Source organism: Thunnus albacares, chromosome 18, assembly GCF_914725855.1.
Source record: "Thunnus albacares chromosome 18, fThuAlb1.1, whole genome shotgun sequence".
NCBI lineage: Eukaryota > Metazoa > Chordata > Actinopteri > Scombriformes > Scombridae > Thunnus > Thunnus albacares.
In genome coordinates, this window is record NC_058123.1 from 9958678 (window position 1) to 9979650 (window position 20973).

Genomic DNA, 20973 nt, shown 5'->3' on the forward strand with positions numbered 1-20973 from the left:
TTGTTCACATTTTGTTTATCTATTTATTTCACAGACTAAACGACTAATCGATTAATCGAGAAAATAATTGCTAGTTGCAGCCCTAGAAAATTGTACTCTTTGCTCTGGCTGTAGGCCTATTAATATATTCAGTATCTCTCTGCCTTTCTCACGCACAAAGTAACTTCATCTCTCTCTCTCTCTCTCTCTCTCTCTCTCTCTCTCCATCGGTCTCGTGTATTCACCGCCGTTCAGCCACTCAGTGCCGGGCTGAAGCTGAAGGAGCGCTGTGGGCTCCACAGGGCAGGATCACTGTATCTCTGAAGCCGCGGAGACTCCTCAGCACAGTCCGCTCAGGTTGACAACTGCAGCAACCGCCTGCTCCACAAAGCCCGCATGGAGATACCGATCACCCGAGACCATGCACCTCTGAAAGCCTCAACACACACGTCTTTTGTCTAGCCTGAGGGGGGAAAAAAAGTCTGCAGGACCACTTTCCTCTGAGCGTCAAAGGATTTTTTTTTCTCCTCTCCTCTTCTTTTTCGGTCAGCCCCGTCTCTCTTGCTTCCGCCTCTCGCAGTCCACTGCTCGATTTTTGACTTTTTTTTTCTCCCCTTGGAAAGAAAGCGCTGCTGTTTCCACGCGTCTACCTGCTCACCCAGCACCCATGAATTCAGATAAAAATGTGTACCTCGGCAGAGACAAAGGCATCATGCGGAAGAGAGCCTTGCTCCTTCGGAAAGGTTGCAGCTTCGAGATTACCAGGTAGGTCCCTTTTTTTTGGGGAGGGGGCGATGTCTTTTTATTTTTTATTTTTTTTTGTCTGGGGCAAGAAGGAGATCAAAATGTACCGAGAAAATACCTATAAGTGGTACTTTAAACGAGGCCGTACAATGAGTTTCTAATGTGTCTTTCACCTTGTGGAGTGGTGGATTTGCAGGATCCGTTGCGTGTGTGCGTGTGCGCGCATAGATAAAGAGGGATGCCCCGAAACACTGGTTATGATGCATCCAAATGCTGTCTATTCATACAGATGTCTCCGATTATTTCCACCTGTCTGGATAGAAATTACACCCTGATTGCTTTTGTTCAGCTTATCATGTTTTTTTTTTAATCTCACCACATGCGTTCACATGTCATGTCAGACTGTGGGGGGGTTTATGCGTTACGCGCGGATACATTTCCTCTGCACCTGACTCTGCAATATTTTTTTTGGACACAGCTGTTTAGTGGCAGGACGACGTCAATTGTTGTGTTATAGCCAAAGTCAGATGTTGATTGGGCATCCCAGCAACCAGAATGCTGTCCAATCATGCGCCATAGAGGGCTGAGAATATGCAGATTTCAATTCAACCCCCCCTCCCCCCCCAAAAAAAACAACAACTAGAAGAGATAAATTTGTGTGATCAGTTTTTCTTCCATCTAGTGAAATCACCTGCTGTAGTCTTATGTCTCCGAGGCACAGCTGGATATCTGTGAATTCACGCACACCTTGAGGGGACAGACACATGGAGGCGGGGGTCTTGGTGATTGCTAGACCACATAAGGTGCAGCTGATATGACTTCTCAGCTGGGTTTTGGCAAACCTCCTGGAGGCCTCCGGTGAGCATCTCCAACAGGATGATACCCGACTGTGTGCCACCGAGGTGTTCGGATGTTTTAACCTCCTCCGCTCCCCGTGTGGTCCGGCGCTCTAAGTCGTCCATCAGAAGTTTGTTTTCTGTGGTTCAGAGTAGTTGCTGTTATTACTTAAAGGTGCTCACTTTTACTTATGTCTCATCAGTTCCTTCCTCTTTACATAATCACTCGCTGTCAGCAATAGTCAGCAAGAGTTCCTAGTTTGTTAGATTGTTAGTCAAGAACTGAAAGAAATTGTGTTGGAGCATAATCTTGTGCACATAATACATTCAATGAGCTTGGAGGTGTTTTCATTATCTTGATTGTATTGTCTTGTCCTGGTCATATCAGCCCTCATATCCCACCTCCACTCTAATTTCCTGCTATTTCAGACAACCTGCGGAGGTGTGCTGAAGTGCAAATTTACTTATGAATTCCGCTTCGTTGCTCTCGTAGCTCTCGTAGCTGATAAGTTTGTCTCAGTATGTGTGTGATGTTGAGACTTGTGTGCTCCATCCGGGCTTGCCAAGTCTCACTCTCCAAATAGTAGGACTACTGAATTCAAGGTGCAGGCAGAGGCGACATTTGGTCAGCTTTGGTGCCAAGCACTTACTTTCAAATTACACAGACTTTCTAATTAGCTTGATTTATCCTGTGTAGCGAAAGTGCTTGTGTCCATTCTGTACGCCATGGTCACATTGTAATGCTTCCTGACAGACTGTCTCTCAGACACTAGCAGTTAAAGAGACAATCAATCAGAGCAGAGTCTGAAGTGCTGCTGCATAGGGAAATAGATTCTCCGCTATACTGAGGGGATATATGAAAGACACTCCAGTAAAGGAGACTGCTGCTGCTGAGAAGTCTGTGTATAATTTATTGTACTGCAGAGATGCATGGCCACACAGACCCAACACATTTGGACAGCTTCATAAGGACACATGCAGTTAGAAACCTGCTTTCACATGCATAATCACACACGCTCACACACAGACACTGGCTGAAGTGTTTCCACATGTTTGACTGTGGAAGTTTGTCATGAGGGAAGCTTTATCTAGACCTTGATCTGCCCTCTTTTTCTCCTTCAGGATTCAAACACTGTGTGACTGTGACAGACATCTCACAGTACGAAATTGTGTTTAGCTTATTGTAAGTTTCACTTGAATGTTTGAAGGATGTTTTCACATTCTTTGCTGAAGGGGGGGAAAGTTTCTCTGTGACCAACTTAAATCTGAGTTAAAGGAGTGTACTTAGGAGCATGATTTGTGACATCACAATTAGTTTGGAGCCAGTCCTGATCAAATATTGAACTTACACAAGTGTGGTGTGGAAACTTGAAGCCTCCTGTGCACAAACACTGAGAGTGGACTTGGAGAATGGAATAAATGTTATTTTAAGGATTTTAACGAGGTTTTTATATAACTTAAAACATGTTTTGTGGGGGGTGGCGGGGGATCTTTAAAATCTTTGGGAGAACTTCATGGTGTAAAGTCATGATCGGCACTAATCTCCAGAAGTTAATCTGTTTCGGGATAAACACATCAGATCACGTTATTATTTCTGACTGTGTTTTGGACACTGCTTCATTGTGACTAAGCCTTATCTAACAAAGCCAGCAGACAGCCAGTTGGCAGATATTCTCACTGACAGCAGGTAGCTGTAGAGTCGCAGGTGACAGCAGAAATGTAGAATGCACTACTGGAACCTATTATGTGGTCATTTTCCTCTGCTTTGCCAGGTTTTGGCGTTTGCAGGTGGATGCATGTTTGTTCATGATTTGCAGCGTATGTACGTGTATCTACAGTACATATGTAGGCAGGTTTGTGTGTGCACTAGTCTGGAGCTTGACAGAAAACAAATCAAGATTGAAGTTGGAGTCTTGATGTTGTACAGGAACAGCAAATCCTCACCTACGAGGTGTCTCCTTCCATTATTTTTCCGTAACAATTGTGGCATGCCGCTTCGAGACCGTTACTAAACCCTTGGCTCTGGTCTGTCTGTTCTCCTTGCGAGCCGTTTGCAGTCAGCCGAGGCTAATTGTCTGTGAATGAGATTAGGCTACATGGTGACACTTGAAGGAGCCAAGAAATCACTGGCTTGGCTCTGACCAAGAAACTGGCAGAACAACCTTACAAACCTAACAGACTAACTGCCAGAGAGTGAAACGGACAAAGCTACCAGGCAATAAAAACACACTACAAACCGACAATCTAAACAGACGAAGACTGGATGACCGGAATAAAACCAGAAAATCTCAAAAGATCAGCAGTGTGCTTTCTAAGAATCTGACGGCAAATTCAGCAAATTCTGATGCGGTGGAAACTAACCTCATTGCGTGGAGTGCTTGGGCCAGCTCGTCAATCCATAACAGAACATTTGTAGTTCATTTAAGGAAAGGCATGCGCTGGCAGAGAGCCGTTAAGTACGTTACTGGATCATGAGGAAAGAGAGGCCCATTTATCATCGGGCTAACTAACGCAAGGCAACGTGTGATTAGAGCATGTTACTATGGTTTGATTTTGTAACGCAGACCCAACAAATGCGTAGAGATAAGGAGCCTGTTTACATTGGAGGGGAAGATTAGGTTTTGACGTCCTGGATTAGTGAGCTTTGAAATGTGTGCTGTTCATTAATCAATCCGCTCGGTTTGCCAACGTCCTCCATCCCCTCCTTCCTTACCGTGCATGCATGCATGCCCCCAATTCAGCAGCTACTGAACAAAAAGCTTCTCATAAACCAGCGATGCAACTATGTCCACATTAACGGAACAAAAATAGATCCAGCCACTGAAACTCTGACAGATTCTTTCACTCTCACCCTCCTCATCCTCTCTCTCTCTCTCTCTCTCTCTCTCTCTCTCTGTCCATCTCTCTCTCTCTCTCTCTCTCCCTGAACTTCTCACTTCAGAGGTCATTTGAGTGCGTTTCCTTTGAAATGCTATCTGCATCTGCATTAACCTCTACCGCTGCCAAGCCCACAATGTTTTGTGACTACGGTTGCCAGGGGTCTTGCCGTAGCTTGCTGCTCGTCAGATTGGCACAAGACTAGATCCAGATGTAGCCGAAGTGCATCGTGCTGCATTTACGTGCTTTCGTAAATGAAAGGGAGAGGAGAGTTTCGGGCACATGTGCCTTTTAGAGAAAAAAAACAGAAAAAAAAAAGAGAAGGAAATATGTATTAGGGCTTGTCCTCTTGAGGTTTCCTGGTGAAGCTTTTACAGTAGGCTTCAAAGCGGCATGTGAGAGAAGAACATATGTTTTGAATGTCTGACTTGTTTTTAGATCTAACAGACTGTACATGGACAGGACCATATTGATGTGCTCTCCTACAGACACAGTGGAAGTGGCTGTGATAGGCCCGGCTGCTGGGGTCTCCCTCTGCGCTACAGTCTGTCATAAAGCACCCAGCGGGGACTGAAGGATGGACTAACTGACATTTCTGCTGACTTAAGGCACTTCTCGGCTTTGCTGTGAACATTGTCGCACACACATTAGACGGAGATCGCACACAGAGATTCAACTCTGGGGGTTGTATGTGTGTTTGCATTAGACAAGAGAGAATGATGAAACAGACTGCCACTAACATTTATTGTCATTATTGAGTAATGTACAGATTATTTCTTGATTAGTTGTTTGGTTTTTGAAATGTCAGAAAATACAATAAGCATGATGATACCTTAAAATTTTGTCCAAATCCGAACATATTCAGTTTACAGTCATAGAGGAATAAAAAAATTAGGAACTATTCATATGTGAGAAGCTGGAACCAGTACATTTTTGCCATTTTTATTTAAAAAATTACTTAAAAACGGTTTTATCATTTAAAAAAGGATCAAAACTGATGCAGCAGAACCAGAGATATTGTCTTTTTTAAAGCATGTTTTCTCCTTGTGAAAACGTGGTGCCTACATTACCCACAATGCAACGTGACCACCAACTGTTTGATCAGAGATTCTGGTGTGTTTATGCAAGTAACGGCTAACGTCATGAGCGATCTGGTGCTTTTTGTTTTATTAAACAAATATTGTATCATTGTTTGTAAATTGTTTGTGTTTTGTGCTGTTCCATATACATTTTATTTTTGAGTTTTTTTATGTATTTTAGCATTGCAAACTAGCTTAGGCTATAAATGCTGTGGTATGTGGCATTCGTTCATGCTGTATACTTATCTAGGAGTGGGCTGCAGAGGTCTGCTAAACTCACTTGTTACTAATTTCACATCCTCATTTTTTTTCATTTTGAAACTTGTAGCTGATGCTGACTCAGGTGACATCACTTGAGGAAATGCATCAGATTTTGCTCAGCTCCATCTGAAACCACAGAAACAGAAAGCTTTCAGAAACAACTTTCTTTACGTATGCAATGGTACTTCCCAACACCTGTAAACAGACATTTATATGTAAAGTCAATACACCTACTGTTGAAACAATTTTTATATTATCAAAATGGCAGCAGATTAATTTTCTATCAACTGACTAATCGATTATTAAACTGGTCTCTAGAAAGATGCTGCTTCCAGGAGTTATCATTGCATGTGCAGCATTGGTGCAATATTGTTCCAATTGTCTGATTCCCATAGAAGGTTGCAGCTGGGAAATTGAAATAGTGTGCAAGGCTGGTTCTGCTCTGCTCAGCCGTACAGTCAGTCTCTCAGTGAGGTCTGATAAACACTGGACAGTAATCACTCCCATATGTGGCTGCATAGCTCAGCACAACCCGACACAGTCCAGCCATGCGCACAATACAGCGCACCAGGCTCATTTAGACAGAAAAATAGACTCAAATTACGAGAAGAAAAATACAAAAAAAAAAAAAAAAAAAAGAAAAGAAAAATCTCTCGCTTGATTACAGCTCTATGTAAACTTTTACTCTTCGACTGGAACATCTGCTTCCATTTAGGGCTTTAAGGCACATACCTACACATTAAAAAGCACTGTGCACTGCTCCGGGAAAGCTTGGAGGCTGGAAAAACATTTCCCATTATAGTCGGCTGGAATAAACCCAGCGTAGAGAGCGTTGTACTTAAAGCAGGAGATGCGGCCATAAGCCACATACATACATGAGTCATATACTCTGGAGTGTTTTTCTTTTTTTCACAAAGTTGTATAAACTTCCTGATTTACCACGGACACTGTCAAAGATGACGCAAAGTGAAAGTGTGTGTTTTCAAGTGCCAGAGAGACGAGCTTCGCCACAGTAGAAGTATGAAAGATAAAAGGACATCTGCACAGTATGTACACAGTCTGTCTGTACACTCTGAGTTGCTTCACACCAGCCAGGTGCCCCCGTCGTAACCCTTAAAGAACGATCCAGGAGAGACGGAGGAGGAAATGGAGCCTGTGAAGGGTTACTGTTGTACATTTTTACCCTGCGGTTTTGAGGGAGGCCAGCCAAAACCTCCTCTCGGTTAGAGAGTAAGCAACAGAAAGAAAAGGGTGAAAGAATGAGAGAGATGGCAGTACATGTAGAGACATCTAGGAAGGGCTTCTTTTTTTTTTTTCAGAGGAGGTTGTAAAACTGTGGCTCAAATTAAGTTGCTGATGTGTGGACTGTAAAACTAACTAACTGTGCCATTCTGTACAAAGGACTTCTGCATGTTCCTGTTTTCAATTTTAGCTTTTTTGTTTTTGTAAAGTTTTAAAAAAAAAAAACAGAGTAGATTTATGTAGAAGATGAAAGTATATACACACACAAGTGTAGGCCTCACTTCTCCATCTACTGCATTGTGCTTCCCCCAAGGCAACAGAAGGTCTTTATGACCCCTACAAGCTCTCATTTACAAATATCTCCATTTTTACATGTTGTAATATTTTACGACATTCTTCTGATTTAATCAAAGGAGGAATTGAAGTGGTGTGTTGGCTTTTAGGGTGGGAACAACTTTTGAGGAAGCAGGGCCAATAAACATGTGGTACAGTGCCAGAAAAAGGTCAGATTAATGTGACTATTTAAGACCTTTAACACAGATGAGATAAGAAATACTGTACAAGTATGTGCATGAATTTCTAAAGAAGCATAGTTGACAGTTGACAGACATTATTTTTATGTATTTTGCTGGTATTGTGATTTGAGTCTTTTCCCAAAAATGGTGAGAACATTGAGACATTGATTGACATTAATTCATATTTGCTTTTATTTGTTGGTACAAATGTCATTTTTGTGAAGAGTAGCTTGAAATAGGATGGAAGGAAGGAGTGTAGAGATTATACATGCAGCCATACACGTACAATGTATTTCTCATGCAAAAGCAGAGTCACTGTTTCACAACCAAAGCAGCTGCTTTCTTAGGTTCCACACAGAACGAGAAAGCAGAAAATAAAGATGGAAGATGATAAAAAATATCTGAAAAATTACAGAATTACTACATAAAGAAACAAAGTGGCCATATGTTTGTTCTAAAACTATGTTTTTATGCTTGTTTTTACCAAAAAATGTTGATAAAAATATTATTTCTCTTGGTGCTTTCATACCATTATGGCACACTCTTGTTCTAGTGAAACTTTTGCCCTGTGTGGGGTGGACGGGGATGATCTTTTTTATTATCAACATGTTATCAGAGGAAAAAAATAAGGTGAAAATTTTCCCCAAAAGAAAACATAATATTATAATTATGCAGTAAAGGGTTAATGTCATCTATACACAATGAAATTATGAATAATCAGTGTTCATATAATACACAATACATGCTACATGTTTAAATTGCTTCTCATTGAACTGTGATAAAAGTTATAACCACAAGAGGGCAGACTCTTACTGTAAAAACAGTGATGTGTAACAGTGATGCTGGTATAACCAGTGTTTATGAGAATATATTGTAAGAAAAGTATCTTAATCAGTTAGTTTGAGCTTTTGATGTGTCACAAAATCTGAGAAATTTAAGCTGATAATTTGGCAGCAAATTCAAAATCTGTTTTGTTTGTAAGCATCACAGTTGAACCAGTATAGAAATTATATGATAGGTTATACTTTGGTCATTTATAACTTTCCACTAGGAGGAGTAAAGTGCATTGGGGAACAGGTGGACTCCAGTAGCTTCAGCTGAGGGTTTCATTCAGACAACAAACTCACTGTGTTTCTTTGTGTTCTGCATAAATTCAGGAGAAAGATTTTGTTTAGGGGCCGGAATAATTTTCTCACTTATGTATCTCATCATATTCATCGGTTATCGAGACTAAAGTGCATTGCCAGCGCCCAAAAAAAACACACTTACACACACAACATGTGTAGCTAAAGGGCCGAGGGCAGAGTGGTGTCCAGGCCTGGCCTGATTGTCGCAGACAAAAGGTTAATTCACCTGATCACATTTAATGAGAGTGCCATCATCAGTCGCAGCAGCCTGACACGGTGACATTTCACAGAGGCCATGTGGTGACCTGTTGGCATTTGGGACGCACTAGAAACGAAGGGGGCCAAGGTCTGAATTCAAATCATCTGTGCACATGTATGTGTGTGCATGTGTGTAAATGACTGCTGTTTGAGAGTATGTAATCTTCACCCTCTCCCACAGCTGTGTTATGCCCCAGAGTGCCGAGTTTTTGGTATTAGGTATTTCGATATTATGTCTGACACCCTACACACGCTGATAAAAACCAGACTAATGTATCTGAGAAACTTCAAAAGCTCTCATAATCCCAACAGACATTTGTTAAAGGGGAAATATTCTGCACATTTCCAAGTCTAAATGTATATTCTTGGGCTCTACTGGAATATCTTTGCATGATTCATAGTTAAAAAAACAACAACTCCTTATTTATCTTATGCCGCCCCTCAGTTCAGCCTCTGTCTGAAACAGGCAGTTTTAGCTCCTGTCTCTTTAAGGCGCCCCTCCTGATGAACCAACTCTGTTCTGATTGGCCAGCTCTACTTCTTTTTCTACTACTACTACTTCTACTACTACTTTTTCTCCTTCTTTACTCAAAATGTCAACTTCTCAAATACATCCGTTCATGTTTGAGTCGAAATCCGATCTGAAACACGCGAGTGGACGATACAAACAATACATGGAAAAACCTTAGCAACAACATTAGCAACAAAGACTACATAATGGACGTTTTTTTTATGGGCATGTATAGAAAAGAACATCGCAAACGAAGAGTTCAGAGCAGGCTGAAGCCCTGGATTTTGACTTGCAGGGAGCATTTTTACATATGTTCACCTCAAGTTTTGGAACTTTGACCATGTTTTAACATAGATATCCATCATCATAACAGTATAAAAATAACAGAAAACCACAAAAAGCGCATGTCCCCTTTAATTATCCTATCATTACTGCAGCTAAATGTCATCAAATGTTATCAATGTGGAAAAGAAAAGCAACACTCAAGTGTCAAGATGTGGCTCTCAGGCATGATCAATACCTAAATGGTTTAAAGGATTACATTTTGGGGGAAAGACCAGATCCAAGTCTACCTAGAAAATACTCAAGATAGGATATTAGAGGCCGAAACAAACGTCTTTCTGTTTGTCTCTCTCCTTTTTTGCTTTGTTATAATCATGCTCAGATGACAGAGTGCATGTCATTTTTTGTCATTTTTGAGCATGCACTGTAATAAAATTAGCTACAATTTAGTTGATCAACAGAAAATTAATCTGCAACTATTTTGATAATCAATCACATCATTTTTTAAAATAAAAAATGCCAAAATTCTTTTATTCTAGTTTCTCAAATGTAAATATTTCTGGTTTCTATAATAGTAAACTGAATACTTTGGGTTTGGGTGTTGGTCAGGACAAAAGAAAACATTTGAGGACATCATTTGGGCTTTGGGAAACAGTGATTAATTGATAATGAAAATAATTGTTTGTTTGCAGCTCTAAAATTATGGATATTAATTGTTTTGTGCTTCCAGAAAAAAAAAGAAGTAGAATATGTAATCTTAAACTGTCCAATGAGCGCTGCTTGCTGCTCGCTGCTCGCTGCTTGCTGAAATGTCCATCTACAGGTTTAAACTCATAAAATTCTTCGCTCATTCTTCTATCTTCTTGAACTCACTGTTTTTGCTGCGTCTGCTATGACAGTTTGTAGCGCAGGTGCAATAATGGTCGGATCGTACTGTAATCAAATGAAGCTATCTGAATCTATCAGTGCTGCTTCCTTCCGCAGGTTACATATTATCCAGGGGACAAAGGCTTATCAAAGAAAGGTGACATCATGGCAGGTCTATTGATTTGCATGTTGCGATGTGTGAATGTGTGTGACAGATAAAAAGCCCTGATGTGTTGATGCTTGTAGAGTGCGTAGTGTGTCGTACGTTTTGTATTACATTGTGTGCAACAGTGCTATTATGGGTATTCACTCATTTTTTTATACATTTCTATTCACAGAAATGGCTCACAGTACGCTTTCTCTCTTTCTCACACACACTTGTTTATTCTACGCGTGGGAAAGGTGCTGTGGTCAGACGCGGCTTACGTGGTGAGACTAAAGGGCCGGAGTGGCAGCTGTCCAGAGAGAAGGCGGCGTAGCTCCGAGGGATTAGCACACTATTGAGTCAAGAGCTCCTGATCCCCGATGAACTGCTGAGGCTAACATGCAAAGTGCCTGTGCATACACACTCGCATTTTGTGTCTACTTGTGCACTGCAACCTTTACTGGCATTGGACACATGGATCGCAAACCCACACACTATAATGCTTACACCTACATATATATATCCTGGTCTTTGAAGTTGCATTTTGTCTTGGGATCGTAAAGCCTGGGATAGTCCATCACTGCCGGGTCTCACACACACACACACACAAGAGTTGAAGAGTTGATACTTAATTAGGGTTATTGTGAATATTTCACCTCCCGTCTATCAATAGATCCAAAGTGCAAAGCTTGTTGGTCATTCACCATAATGGAAATTGCTTTTGAGGGTGAGGTTTGTTGTAACAGTACTCAGCAGCTTGATGACACACTAATGTTTAATATGGTGACACATACTGTTCAAATAAAAGGTGAAGTCCGGCCTGGATGTTAGAAGTTGGATCATTTTGTCATAAATACAATAGAAATCCTCAGAAAATTAATCTACAACAATAAATGATTAATGGTCACCATTTTCTGGTTCCAGCATCTCAAATGCTTTTAATCATTGTTAATTAAAATACTTTTGGGTTTCCAGCAGATTTGATGGTTTACACCACATTGCTGCTTCTAACAGTTCAGGATTTGATGACACTTTTGTGCCTAGTTCCAAAACTGAAAACCTGTAGCAGCATTAAAGGGGACATATCATGCTTTTTGTTATTATCTGTTATTTTTATACTGTTATGATGTCGGACATGGCCAAAGCTTCAAAACTTTAGGTAAACGTATGTAAAAAAACGCTTCCTGCAAGTCAAAAGCCAGGGCTTCAGTCTGCTCTGAAGACTTTGTTTGCAAAGTTACCTCTACTTCCTCCTACTTGTTTGTGCATGTCCACAAACAGCCGTCCAGCCTTTGTTGCTGCAGGTGTTCGCATTGTCCGCTCACATATTTTGGATCGAATTCAGGCACAAACATGTACAGATATATTTGAGAAGTTTATATTTCGAGTAAAGAATGAGAAAAAGAAAAAGAAAAATCCTACTACTACTGTTTGTTTATGTAGCCAGTCAGAACAGAATTAGTTCATCGGGAAGGGGGCCTTAAAGAGACAGGAACTAAAACAGCCTGTTTCAGACAGAGGCTGAACTGAGGGGCCAGTATAAGATGAATAAGGAGTTTTTTTTTTAACTGTAAATCATACAAAGATATTGCAGTAGAGCCCCAGAATATAGTTCCAGTTTTTGTAAACAAACATATCCTTGGATCCTAATGAATGTGTTGTATGCATCTCCTTCCATGTAAAACATTTGAATTGTGTGGAAGAATTTGAAATCTGCAGTTTAAATCTGTCTTTTTGTCTGTTTGTCTGTTTCTTGCTAGCAGTGTTCTCCTTCCTCACCTTTGCATTGAAATCTGGGCGTTGTGATTGACGACCAGCTCACTTTCACCCAGCATGTTGCATCTGTCACTCGGTCATGTTGCTTCGCATTACTTAAGAAAAGATCAGGTGTTATTTGACCGAGTACGCCGCTCAACTCTTTGTAGAAGCAGTGGTCTTGTCTGACCTTGACTACTGCAACGTCCTTCTGGCAGGGCTGCCAGCACGCAGAGTAAAACCTCTGCAAACGGCCCAAAATACAGCAGAACGTCTGGTCTTCAACCAGCCAAAAACAACTCATGCCTTTCCACTTATGTCCCTAACGCTCGCCTACAGAGTGGCCACCAGCATAGCACACACCTACTGAACCACCTGGACTCGCTCATTCAGGTTTCTGCACCGTTTCGTTCCCTGCAATCTGCAAGCAAACAACAACTAGTCCTACTGTCACTGTGAGGCAGGAAATCAATCCGAACTCTTCTCCTGTATAAAAGTGGTTGAAACGAGTCGTCGAACTCTATTCGATCAGCAGAATCCCTCTCTGTCTTCAAAAACCACTTGAAGTCCAAGTCTGAGAGTACTTGATAACTTAACATGCTCTTCTTCATCTCTTGATACTTCTCTCTCATATGAAAAAAAAAAACTCTTCTGCAAGTACCTGCAGCCTTGTTTCAGGTGGAACATGGAACTAAATGTCAAGGGACTTATTCTCAGAGGCTTCTCCTTGATCTACTGTAGCCTGCAGCTTATATGTTGCTTTGGACAAAAGTGTTTGCTGACACACTGCTACATTTCTTAGCACATTACTGCCACCAGTAATAGTTAAAGCTGCATGTGATACCAACAAAACTGGGACCCACTCTTCCAAACATTGCTCCATAGCGCTACTAGTGGCCAAAAACTCCACAGGGTGTCTTTCAATTTTAGAGCTGCTTCAACTGTCTTTGATTGACTCTCAGTGGGGTTACACAGATTCTCCATTGTGACTGTCTGTGTTACCAGCCATGAAAACATAGCATGTATCCTTTCAGTTCTTCTGAATATAGTCTTCTGTGTCCTAGTGTCAGTCTGGTCATGACAACTGTCTCCTACCTTTATGTTTTAAATGTTGATTGAGAAAAACAGGCTAATTGAGGAAAGTAAAATGTTCTACAGGCACTCTTAAGCAAAGCAAGGTAAAAGCTGTGATTTATTCTGGCATATAGTGTAAAATGCTGGTTTCAACCTCTCAGGATCTTCATCAGGAAATAGTAGAACATTAATGGGCAACTATTTTGATAATTGAATAATTGTTATAGTCTCTTGATTTGAGGATTTGGGGATTATACATGATAGTAAACTAAATATTTTTGGATTTTGGAGACAGAACGACATTTAACGACATCACCATGAGTTCTACAAAATTACAACAGGCATTTTTTGCTATTTTCTGACATTTTATAGACAAAATGATTAATCAAGAAAATAATTGACAGATGAGTCAATGGTCAACATAATCAATAGTTGCAGCTAGGATTAGGAAGTCGATTAATCAGTTAGACGACTGACAGAAAATTAATCGGCAACTATTCTGGTAACCAATTAAGTTGTTTTTTTAAGCAAGAATGCCAAAGATTTACTGGTTCCACTTTGTCAAATGTGAGTATTTGTTGGTCTTCCTAATCTTTTCCTGATAAGTAACTGAATATCTTCGGGTTTTAGAGTGTCGGTCAAACAAACAAACAAAAAGAACAGTTTGAAGGCATCACATTGGGCTGATGTCGATTTTTTTGCTATTTCCTTTAACAATTAACCGATTTATCAAGAAAATAATCACCAGATTAATCTATAATAAAAGTAACTGTCGGTTAGTTGCAGCCATATTCATGGTGTAAAAAGACAGTCAGTATTTGTCTAAGAACAGTGGAGATGTAATGAATTCAAACACACTTAAACACAAACACCTTCTTGTATATTCGTGGATTCTTGTGTTCCATCGTGAGGAATCAGTGCATTACGTTCACCACCTGGAGCAGACTGCTGTCACATTACACCACTTCTTTCTCTCATGTTATTTTTTGTTATTCATTCAGGATGACGAATCCGAGGCCACACATTAACAGATTCATCTCTGAACAGGAAGTCTTCCCCTCTTAACTTCCCCTCTTACAGACTGGCTTCACAAACGACCGTTAAAAACCAGAAGCCCTTATGCAAAGGCTATGTGCGTGTCAGCGTGCGACAACGGGAGGGTGTGGGATGAGGTTGTGTTTATGCAACATGTATGAAGGTTTCTATGTGTGTATGTCTGTGTGACTGGCCTCGGGGCTCTAATTAGAGGTAGGGGTGTTCAGGTATCTCAGGTCGGTTGTTTGTAACTCGATCCTGATGTGAGAAAACAAAGGCGTCGCTTTGTTTTCAGCGGTCCTTTTTAAAAAAAAAAAAAAAAAAGTGTTCTTTTTCTTCAGGCTGTTGCAGATTACAGCTGCATTTCAACATGAGCTATTTTTAAAAAGGTAGTCACATTCAGAGACAGAAAGAGAAAATGCCATGTGTGTCGGTAGCTTTAGGTGTTTTCCTGTAGTGTGGCATGCCACAGAGGGGGGTTTCTACTGATTAAAAATTGATGAGCAGCTGAGTGCCGTGTAGCCTGAGCCGAGCATTCCTGCACTCTTTCATGGTGTGTGTGTGTGTGTGTGTGTGTGTGTGTGTGTGTGTGTGTGTGTGTGTGTGTGTGTGTGTGTGTGTGTGTGTGTGTGTAGACTGAGCTGGAGACACAGGCTGTGGCTGGGCTATATCAGATTTAACTAAGCTCACATTTCACCTGCTATTCTCTCTCTCTCTCTCCGTGTGAGTGTAGAATTAAGTCCTTCTTGACATGTTTTTTTACCACATTCCTCTGTTTTTGTTATGTGCCCTCCCTTCATATTTTGTTTCTTTCTCTGCTCCATCCTTTTATCTCACATGTGAGGAGTATTTTCTTTCAGTCTCTCATTCTTTTTCTCCAGCTTATAGCTTTACTGTGAGTGTTCAACACCTTAACAGTTATGTTTTGGGACCAGAAGACCCGAGGCCCTTATTAACAGTTTAAAAATACTGACTTAAAGTCCCCTTCCACTCAAAAATGTGTTTTTCCTTCTTGTTCCTTAAGTTGGATGTTTGAGCTTCACTGTGCAGAATGATGTATGTGCAGAGCTTTTTTTTAACGTTTATCTAATGAAGGGGTTAGGGTTAGTTTACCTGTACTGAGCATGATTTGTGACATCACAACTAGTTTGGAGCAAATCCTGATCAAATATTAAACTTACACAAGTGTGATGTGGACACTTGAAGCCTCCAGAGCACAAACACTGAGAATGGACTTTACAGTGAAGTAGGAGACATCCGGTGTTCAGCAGTTAAACTTTTGATTTCTGGAGTGAGAGAGAAGGAGGAGATGTCAATTAACTTTTAATAACTGAACCTTTTTGGGGAAAAAAACTATATTAGACATAAATTATTAAGTAGCCTATATATTGTAAAATAGGACGTTGTGTGTGTGTGTGTGTATATCTTAAAACATGTCTGGAGGGGATCTTTAATAATACTTGTGTGAATTGCTTACAAATATAATTTCAAGCTAATTACATGTTTCAGACGTCTGCTACAGAAATTGATGCATTACTCCTCCTCTTTGAGGTTTCATTGTAAAACATGGTTAAACGCAACAGATATTCATATGCTCTCTGTGTGTGATTAGAGTTGACAGCAACCTTTTGCAGCACTACCCTCCCAAATCTTAAATAAGTCTTTTTGGACTCCTTATTTGGTGTATTATTGATGCCTTATGGTCATTTCCATATGTCGCCTTCTCTAGTAAAGGGAAGTATAACCACTTCTGTACTTTTGTACATACAATGTGGGTGTTCTAATAAGGTCAAAAGAAAAGGGGAAAAAAATGCAGCTATTATTATTTTCATACAAACAGCAGTGTGGTCTGTTGGACGTCCAAACAATGAGGAAGTCAAAACCATCATCAACAAAACACAAGAGTTAAAGAGCGGATGTGTGTTGTAGTGTGCCAGCAATCAGTTTCAGCCTCTAATAAATGTGGCAGAATGAGTGTAATAAATGCCAGTCTCATATCCATGTGTGTGTGTGTGTGTGTGTGTGTGTGTGTGTGTGCCTGCATGTGTTGGTTGTGTGTCCAGGACAGACCACATAGTGTGTTAAATAAGCCAAGAGTTAATCAATGAAAGGCCTTGGAGATCAGGAGAAAGCAGGAAAGTGCATCTTGAAGAGGTAAAAAAAAAAAAGAGAAGAGAGACGAAGATAAAGAGAGGAGAGGGAGGGAGGCTGCGTGAATGAATGACCTCATCATTGCAGGACCTGCTGTTGAGGGGGATTATGGGCAGACCCAGGAGGGCACATAAGAGTGATTGATTGCAGGATCAGAGAAGCCAAAGAAACATAAAGATCTATTTCTCCTTTAAGAGGTTTTTTTTTCTTCTGTTTTCTAATGCGTCACCCTTCAATATAACTAATGGTTTGAATCTTTATTTAATGCTTTATAGATCAGTTATTATCCATTAATAGGGACAAGTTTTGGGTTTCCTTTGACTTACCTGAACCAAAATCCATTTATAAACAATTTGTAAACATTTACAATTGCAGACTTGATGGATTACAAAAAGACCCTGTACTATGAAACCAGAATCTCTAAAAATACCATCAATTACTCTTTAATTTACCCTTGAAAACATACCAGCCCCCTTAATCTAAGACTAGGGGGTTTAGTATGGTAATTTGTCCATTAATTAAGACAAATACATAACCCCTAAATGATCAATTTAAGGAGTTGCTAAGGGGTTATTAGACGGCATAATTTGTCCATTAATTAAGACAAATACATAACCCCTAAATGATCAATTTAAGGAGTTGCTAAGGGGTTATTAGACGGCAAAACATTTTAAGGGATTTTTAAGGGCTGAAAAACCCCTTAAAATGGACCAAAATCCAAGAAAATCACCCATGAGATTCCCTCTTAATTAGAAAATTATGGAATTTTAAGGTATACATTAAGGGGTTAAATTTAATGTGTTTTACCCCATAAAAATCCCTTAAAATGTGCAAGTAATTCATTAGAAATACCTTAATTTATTTCAATCCATTGATGAATCGATCCCCTTAAAAACCCATTAAAAATAACTTAATTCTGTCATTTTTAATGGATAAATTGATGGAATTTCAAGGTTAAAAAAATCATGTGTTTGGTTTCATAGTGCTTTTGACTTCCTAACATTTATAACTTCAAAGTTGATTGCTTATTAAACAGTGAGACACCCATGAGTGTTTATTAATGAATTTCCAGCATAAATAACTACTTTAGACCTACCAAAAGGATAAACACCCGCCACTACGGTTTTGTCTCATAACTGGTCTATAAAACATTAATGAATTATTAATAAAGCCATTAGTTGCTACTTATAAACCCTATATAAATGTTTATTCATTAGAAAATGGTACTGATAAATAACTGGATGCATCAGAGGATGAACACATATATTTCTTGCTTTTGTTTCTGCTCCAAACTGAGCAGGAATCACATTTGAGAGAAGAAGAAGAAATAAAGCGCTCACACCAGATGACATAATGCGATCCGTATAGCCTCAGTCCTGCATCCTGACATCACTTTGCGCTCCAGGATAAGTGGAGAGAAGCTCGGCGTAATTGACGGTGATGTAACAGCTGTGCTTTTCACATCTCAAGGAAAAAAAAAACAGCGATAAGAATAAGCTGCTCTGAATGGTGCCTCTTGCTCTGCGGAGCCTCCAGCAAAAAAAAAAAAAAAAAGTGGTGGATTGAAATGCACCATTTGTGTGTGTGTGTGTGTGTGTGAGTGAGAGAGAGAGAGAGGGAGAGAGAGAGAGGGAGGGATAGAGAGAGAGAGAGACAGATCACACAGTAAACACAGTTTCCTATGGCAGAGCCGTTCCGCTTCATCACCATGCAGTGACCAGTTGCGCGCACAGAGAAGAGCCAAAAACCACCGACCGTGTTTTGATCAGCTGTTTGTCGGAGTTTGCACCGCAGTGATGTTCCTGCGCTCTTAGCGAGAGGAGAAACAGACAGGGGGGAGAGAGACAAAAAAAAAAAAAAAGATACCGGTTTGTTGTTGTCGTCTTGTCCGCTGGACTGACATCGCATGGGGACATGAACAGTGTGGATCCAGCGTCTAACAAACTGTTGACTTTCAATCAGCGGTAAAAGAAAAAACTAAACATTTCCCTGCTCTTGCCTGTTTTTATGCATGCCACCTCTCATCTGTTGAATGCATATAGCTCTCTGTCGTCGCTCTGTCATAGCCCTGCAGCACTCACTGGCAGGGTTTTTTTTTTTTAATGCAGCCCCGGAGCAAATTAGACAAAGCAGCAAACACCTGCTCCGGTGTATGTTGGTGCGTAAAGTGCTTGGATAGGCTAATTATGCTTACAATCGTCGACTGTTTGGGTTGAGTTTTGATACTTTTATGTATCAAATACATGATTTATTGATCTTTTTGTCCATTTACTCTGGGGTGGCTGGCAAACTGAGCGCCACTGAATCCACAAGTCCCCGGTCTGGAAGTACTGACTCTCCACAACAACCTTTTACTTTAACCACAGCGCTGGTTTCTGTGCAGCTTTGTCGCCAGTTTGCTTATTAATTGAACTGTCCTTTTTTTTTTATTCCTCGGAGAACAGACGTTAGACAGTATGTACACGGAAAACTATGAATAATTCATGGCATGCTTTTCAGTTCAAGGTAGAGTGGATGTGCATGCGGCTCCAGCAGTATGACAGCAACAGAATATGTGGCCACACTGAACTGAAGGCAGGCATCTGGCTTAAAAACTGTACAGCTGAGATGTATAGTGAATGTAGTCCAAGGTTAGGCCCTTTCTCTGTCGTAGCTCATTTCCAGCCTCTTAGATGGATCTGAAAATGCCACCACTGCAGTAGCTCTTTACCAGCTGAAAAACAATGCCAGGGAACTCGGGCTGCAGTGACACTTGAACACACAGATAGACAGATCATAAACATACAGCTCTTCATGGCACAGCGCTGCCAATACTGTAGCAAATGGGTTTCATGCTGCACCAAATGTGCAGAGAGTGTAAGAGAGAGAGGACGCATTAAATGTTCATTTAATCTTGTCATGAAATGCTCTGATGAGTTATCATATTGCTGTGTAATGAAATGGCTTGTTTTTTCCCCCCATGTTGTAGCTTTCTATTTCTGTTTTCACTGTAGAAAAATGAATTTGTGGCTTCTTAGTTAATAATAATCCAGAGGCTCTGATAGAAAAGCGTATAATGGGTTTATGTGTACTGTAGTGCAACTGTAGTACACACATTTTAACAATATCACGTCTTGAAACATACTGTACAACAAATGAATTCAAATTGGATGAAAAAATGTTGAACTGCCTAAATGATTTATCACATTTCCCAAATTCAACCTGTTATGACAACTGCAGATCTGTATCTTTTAACATTTTCTAATATAACTTCACATCCCTGCGGTCATTCTTAGGAACTGCTGTAGCCCAACAATAGCTTTCTGTTTAAATTATTTAGATTGTCACATGTATTTGCCAGATGTGGATGTAGGTATGAGACAGACCAGGGAAACTGTAAATGTTAGAAAACCTCTGAATTTTGTAGCAGCTGTTGGGCCTTTTTATGCGTCCCACCGTTACACTCGACACAATGTGTTTGGCTTTTCTTCTCAGACTTTTCTTTCTAATACAACCCCCAAAGAAGTCGTTTTATGGGGTGATTTAAGAGTTCAGACAGTCATACAGTATTTAACTTAAACGATAAAAGGATTGGCTTTTTCTTGAGCAGCACTAAGAGGTTCAGTATGATGGGGTGGGGGGTGATTTATACTTCACATTTCACTGTATGGAGCCTTTCAGTGGCCACTGTCCATTGTCTTGTGACAGAAACCACAATTTGTAACCTTTCCCGTTCTCCATTACTGAGGGCAGCAGTTGAGTAATGAATATCCATTTTACCTCTTTCTGTTTCAGAGCAATTTCTCTTTGGTTCAAGCTTTCAAAGTCATTTTTCTTTGACTAACAGCCATCACGCTGTTGGAAAGTGAATATCTGAACTGTTGTGGTGCAGAGTTCAAGTTATGATGTCGAAGCATATGACAGAACTGAATGCAGGATAATGGTTTCAGCTGTGTTAAGCATATAAAATACATATTCTGCAGCATGTCAGGAGTGTACAGGCAAGATCCATAATCAATCACTCATTTATTACAAGAGGAGTCTAAAGTCATGCTAGACTGTACTTAGGCACGGTGGTGCTTTTGGCTAAACGCTACATTTAACATGCTAGCACGCTCACAATGACGATGTTAGCATGCTGATTGTAAAGAAAACCACATTCAGATGGATCAAGAAACAACAGTAAGAGCCATTCTTGCATCTTTGTGAGGCTGTAGTTTCTGTACGCACAGCAGTGCTTTGGGCTAAATGCTAAC

The 20973-nt window shown here is 40.3% G+C and overlaps 1 protein-coding gene across 5 annotated transcripts in view; it reads left to right on the forward strand.

Annotated features, from left to right (window-relative positions):
* Positions 1-213: 213 nt before the first annotated feature.
* garnl3 (GTPase activating Rap/RanGAP domain like 3) overlaps positions 214-20973 on the forward strand; it is a 77100-nt gene continuing 56340 nt past the window's right edge. For 2 of the 5 annotated variants that reach the window (XR_006398842.1, XM_044333894.1), the window contains exon 1: positions 214-744. Coding sequence is in view for 4 of the 5 variants with exons in the window: in XM_044333894.1 (XP_044189829.1) it covers positions 647-744 (98 nt within the window). In the remaining variant the exon portion in view is untranslated. Of the gene's footprint in view, positions 745-18387; positions 18703-20973 lie in introns of those variants that run through there. The other 3 variants (XM_044333891.1, XM_044333893.1, XM_044333892.1) reach the window with 2 other exon arrangements.